A 6,062-nucleotide genomic window follows, 5' to 3' on the forward strand; every position below is an offset into this window, starting at 1 on the left:
TAAAGTGTCCTGGTTCATCAAGATATTTATTTGAAATCCCTAAAAAATATCATGTTCTCCCCAAGATATAGATATTTAAAATATTCCTACATCAGATATGAGTATCTTTATGAAGAAAATGACTAAATTGACCACTTATAATAAAAGAGAGAAAAAAAACAAAACAAGCAATTTGTTTTTCTTAACATTTTAAAGATATTTTTGCAAAGAGTTGAACAACTTTTTGAAAATATCAAAAGAACAAAAGAAAAGTATTTTCTCTCTTACATCTTTCAATGTTTCTGTACATTAGAATTTTGTAAAAAAAAATACAAATAAAGGGCAATTTTCTAATGCAAAATTAAATATTTGGGGTTCCACCTAATAAAACTATGGTCAAAATTTTATGAACCCTCATTGAATTATCACTTATTCACCTCTATATGTGAAATGTGAATTCATGAACTCTTCTATGGACTTTACATAAATGTTATGATTCTTTATACATTAAATGGAGAAAACATTATGAAGTACTTGCATCTCCATTAGTTGTTGAAGTCATCTCAGATTTATCATTAACAATAGAAGGATCCCATTTTTCCCATTCAATAACCTCTCTGCCATATCGAAGAGCTTCATCGATCGTATCAGGTTCTAATCCAGTAACCAAAGAAACAAATAGAGTTCTTTCGGTATACGAATGGAACAATCTCTTAAACTTGATAGCAATGTATTGAAAAGCACTTTGAGCTAATGAAGGCATAGTTCCATTGTTACCACATTTTTTGTTATTGTTACTTCTAACCGGATTGAATTCACAAAACCAGTCACACCTTGTTAGGGGAACATGTTCGATCTTTTCCTCAAGAAGATCAAATTTGGTGAGTATTAAAACAAATTTCTTCTTCTTGAAATCTGGATGAGCTATGATAGTTTCAAATAGGTTTTTTGCTGCCAACATTTTGTTTGTAGAAACTCCTTTACTGTCTATAATGTACTCATCATAGTCGGTTAAGGAGACGGAGAACAAAATAACATCCGTGTCTTCAAACATCGGCAACCACTTGCAGTTTTCTCCAAGGATATTTGGATGTACTCTAATGAGTTGGTATCTGTTAGGGAACATAAAGTAGGGTTAGGGTAAGAAAGCTTTTAGAACAGAAAACCCGACTCTAAAAAACTAGATAAATAAACGCATACAAAAGTACAAGCGATTAATCATGGAGTACGGCTAATTGTGTGTGCCTAACCTATAGTAGCATAGTGCGTTGGGAAGGTCCCTCGAGTACAGGGGTTCTGTTATATAAACTGGACCGTAGTATTTAAACACTAGTTCTACTATATATGTAAACCTTAAGCTTTCACTGATAATAGAAAGGTACTATAGTCTATAGCCTCTCTGCAGTTAGAGTCATAAGCACAATTAGCCAAACTCCATGATCAAATATCGCCTATTCTTTGTTTGCGTTGTTTTTCATATCTTTTACTTCTAAATCGGGTTGTTGATCAACAAAGTAACAGCTATAGTTTTATATCCTGCAATGCTTAAGGATACAAAGTGCATACTTGCTTGTCTAGGTATCAATGAATGAGTCATATTCAACAAAAGAAGTTCACAAATTAATTTAAAATGTTTGAATCAAATAGATGATATTTTAGAACTTAATAAACAAATGAAGCAAGACTATTAGTTTTACTGTGAGATTATAAAGTTGTAAGGACTTTTTATTGAATCAAATAATGACACTTAAAAATGTGTGCAAGATTAGGTGATTTATATCTAAACATGCATTCAAACAAAAATAGGTTTTAATGCAGCACTTAGAAACTGAAATATTATTTCTACTTGAAATTACAAAGCTGACCTGAGAGAAGAATCATGTTGATATTCAGGATACAAAGACTCCTCTCTGCTTGACTTAGGAAATGAAAATTCCATTGATGTGAGGCTGTTGGATAATGATATCCCCTCAGCATATAAGATATCCATATCAGAGGGTTCATAATCTATCTTTGAAATCTCAATAGCCTACATTCACATAGATATTTAGATTAGTATTCCTTGATTTTATGCACCTGCTACATTCATGACAGAATAGCATAAACACTTCTGAGACTATTTGGAGAGTTAATGAAAGCAGCTTATGACATGTCCATAAGTTGTTTTCAGCTTATTTCCATACACTCTCCATGATAGCTTATTAAAAAAGCATATATCTTACATGAAAACAGTTTGACTTTATTTTATCTTTTTGAGAGATGGCTTATACATAAGCACATATCTGTGATAAACACTTATACTATCAGAACTTAATTAAGTTGTTTATCCAAACAAGGCCTAAATAAAATATTTACAAAGTATAAATTGAGCAGATTCAATAATCAAATTGGCTTAAATTATCAATAATATGAACAAATGAGTATCAATGATCTGAAATAATCATATTCTTACCCTGTCAAGAAAATAGTTGGCACTTCTTGGTAGCATTTTGAGTTCATTTCTCCTATTGTATGTCGCCTGAATCGCCTCATCCCTCCACAAATCCTCTACCATTGGCCCATATTCGCGCATAGCAGCTGGAAATATTGCATCCATGTTACCTGACAATATGCATTTGAGTAACCAATCTGAGAAACCTTTCAGTCTTGGACCAATTGAATAGGGTGTTGTATCAACATTTTCACTAGAATTCCCTGCTGCACAAGTCATACAATATTTAAACAGTAAACTAAATAATCACAAAACTAAAGGTAACGATATTTCTATTATCATTAGTTCACAGCACACAAAGGTTCTAACAAAGTTATGAGTAATAAATAATTAGGCAGAAGTATTAGGGCTTATTTGAAGTTATCTGGCATAAGCACTTGTGAGATTGTTTAGGAAAAAAAACTTACCAGATGATGAGGACTCATCAGAAGGCAATCTTTTCCTATTCTCTAGCAAACACTCTTCTTCGAAATCCTCGCGTCCCTCCAGCAGTATACCAAGGTAGGTAAACAGGTTGCTTTGAATCACGAACTTGATATTTTGAAGCTCATTTTCAGAGAAAGGAGCATTATACAACAGCTTGGCCTAAGATAAAAGATTCAATCTTTAGTAACCCAAAATGAAGGTATGAATTGAAGAGGAAATAAATTCTCAAGAAACAACTAAACCAACCTGTTTAAATATAGTACATGCTCCAGAATTTACACAACCAACAAGTAGAAATTTTTGAAGTGACTTGTGATGAAGGCTTGGTTTCTTAGCTGATTCACCTTCACTGTTAAGTGTCACGGATTTTGAAGGAACCGGCAGTGACAGAATAGCACAAGCAACCTTTGCTGGAGCCTGAAGAAAGAAATTTGTTAGATCAGCACCCCGGTTCAAAAGAAAACAGATACAAAACACACAAACGAAGAAGACACGATATTTGATCACGGTGTTTGGCCAATTGTGCCTACGTCTCCTACTGCAGAGCGGCTGCAGTGCCATTTTATAAATCAAGCTTAGAGCTTATAGAGTACAACTTGTATTTAAATACTACGGTCTATAACTAATGATGACTCATTGTTACGATAAAAACCAAACAAAAAGCAAACATGTATCACAAAAGATGATCACCTTTCCCCATATGCATCCCCTATCCTTCTTTTGCCCTTCTTCACGGTACGATCCATCAGGATTCACCCAAAAGTTAGGAGTTCCTTCACATGGCACTCCTGCCAGCTGCAAACAACCAAAGTTATATTAACATTATTGGTTAAACTTCTAACGCTCATTTAATTAAGCAAAAATAAAAGGAGTGTATAACACAAAAACCTTTAGTATCCGCCGCTCGTTTTTTGTAATCTCCCGATCATTTATGGTGATGTTTGTGTTTCCATTGCTTGCGTTTCTCTGCAAGCGACCGCCAACGTTCAACTGGGGGCTGATAATATCACAAGGTGCTTGACCTTCCTGTATAATCAAGTATTACAACAGCATTAGGATAAACATATTAATTAAGCTCTTATTCAACTAGAGGATTAAGTTGAGTTTTGATTTTTCACCTTTCCCCAAAATCCAGAAGCTTTGTCATACCAATAAGATCCTGGTTTAAGCTCTTTAGGTGGATTTTTACAGTTAAGCAACACCATAAGCTCTTCTCTATTAAGTGGATTCAAGTTAACTTGAACAAGACGAGGCGGAATTTGATTAGCTTCACAAAACCTTTCATCCTTCATAACTTGATCAACAATAGTCTCAGACAACAACTGTTTCATCATCCTAGAACATTTTCCAAGATTCCTTCTCTTATTCTCATCAATTCCATAACCAATGCAACCAACACATTTCCTTCCTTCAGGCATAGATCCCATTGCTCTTATCACACAGTTTCTACAATACTTTGCCCTACAAACAATACAAACCTCTTTCTCAGTTAAACCATTCCCTTTAAGACACTTATAACAAGACCCTTTTTTTCCTGGTCTAATTGCATGTGGCTTCAATTGTACACTTTCACTATCAAAATACTCGTCACTTTCGGTTTGTATCATGTCATTCGATTCAGGGTCGCGGAATGTAACCGCAGACGGATTCTTAACATGTTTTGCTCTAACTACTACTTCTTCATCTTCACTTACTGAACATATCTCACAAGAGGGAGAACTAAAACCCGAACGCGAACCTGAGCCTGATTCTATTGTATCCGAGTTTGTTGGAACATCATCAACAACATTCTCATTCTCATTAACATCAACTTTTGATGTTACAGTTTCAACTACATGATGAGATTCTAAATTTGGATAAACAGTAGAATCTGAAGTGGTTTTTTTATGTTTATGCTTAACTTTGTGATGAAGTTTACCAAGTGGTTGAATAACAGGTACATTGAAATCATGAGAAAGAGAAGGAGCTATAGATGCTACAGGAATTTGATCAATCATGAAAGTAGGAATTTCTGGTATTGAATGATCAAGAGGAGGACCATTGTATACAACAGCAAAAGAATATTCATAGTTACTACTAAAACTATCTTCTGTTTCCATTGAAGGAACAGAAGAAGTTCTTAGTTTCCTCAGAAAAGAAACCATTTCATGTGATGAATAGCAAGAAAGATGGAAGAGGAAATTGTTGATGAGTGTATAGTATGTAAGGTTGACCAAAATGGATGAGTTTAGAGAAAAATAAGGTACTTGTTTAAGTAGTTGGACGTGTTCCAAACGTTTGACTTTGAAGGGAAACTAGGAGGAAAATGTGTAGTATACTATACTAAGAGTGTGGCTAAGAATGTTTCAAAGGAACCACCGTGTTATTTCACTTTCTGGTTGAAATAAATGGTGGGACAATAGATACATGTGCTAGAATAGATCCATTCCAAAACGTGTTATAGGTAGCTTTTATGACAAGGAATTGATAAATAGTAAGTAAAACTTATTCGCACATTTGCAAGATTTTTGATGCAAATCGAGCGAGGATGTTCAACTTAATAATATCGGCATTGTGGGTTGAACGATTATTTTTTTTGTAATGCTAAAAAAATATTGTAGTTTGTAATGGTGTTAAAAGTTATAGGTGTTACAGAGACTCAAATACTTGGTCAAAATATTAAACTTTTTATTTTCCTGAAATAATTAAAATTTTGATGATTTTTTTATGTGAGGGAAAATTATATCTATAAGTCAAGAATGGACTAGTTTTTTTTTTCTTTCTTTCTTGATTTTGTTTCACAATAAACAAAAGGAAATACCAAGTCATGCTTGGTATATAACTCATTAATACTATTAGAGGTCTCATAATATATAACTCAAGTCTTGTTTTTTGATAAACAACTTAATTTAGAACTTATAGCATAAGCATTTATCATGATATAAGTTCCTATGTATCAGTTATTTCTATGAAAAAGATAAAAAAAAGTTTTAAAAAAATCGTATAAAGATGTAAATTGTTTGCTTAATTACATTTTTGGTCCTCTAACTATTTAGTTGGTATCGGATTGGTCCTCTAACTAAAAATTGATTTATTTTGGTCCTCTAAGTTTCTCACCGTTACTACATTTAGTCCTTTCTGTTAGTTTTATTCAAATAAACGTTAGGGTTTGTGTTATATGGGTATC

The 6,062-nt window shown here is 33.4% G+C and overlaps 1 protein-coding gene across 2 annotated transcripts; it reads right to left on the reverse strand.

Moving 5' to 3' along the window:
* Nucleotides 1-236: 236 nt before the first annotated feature.
* On the reverse strand, nt 237-5,181 carry LOC25482678 (extra-large guanine nucleotide-binding protein 1). 2 transcript variants are annotated; one of them, XM_013611269.3, is made up of 8 exons: nt 4,015-5,181; nt 3,785-3,922; nt 3,587-3,691; nt 3,143-3,313; nt 2,878-3,055; nt 2,432-2,673; nt 1,845-2,008; nt 237-1,091 (listed from the first exon to the last, which is right to left on the reverse strand). In XM_013611269.3, the coding sequence occupies exons 1-8, from the start codon at nt 5,038-5,040 to the stop codon at nt 503-505; spliced, it is 2,613 nt and encodes an 870-aa protein (XP_013466723.1). In that variant the 5' UTR covers nt 5,041-5,181; the 3' UTR covers nt 237-502. The 2 variants fall into 2 exon arrangements, with proteins under 2 accessions (XP_013466723.1, XP_013466724.1); XM_013611270.3 differs by having other exon boundaries at nt 2,432-2,676; nt 4,015-5,179.
* Nucleotides 5,182-6,062: the final 881 nt, after the last annotated feature.

The sequence above is a fragment of the Medicago truncatula genome, chromosome 1 (assembly GCF_003473485.1).
Source record: "Medicago truncatula cultivar Jemalong A17 chromosome 1, MtrunA17r5.0-ANR, whole genome shotgun sequence".
NCBI lineage: Eukaryota > Viridiplantae > Streptophyta > Magnoliopsida > Fabales > Fabaceae > Medicago > Medicago truncatula.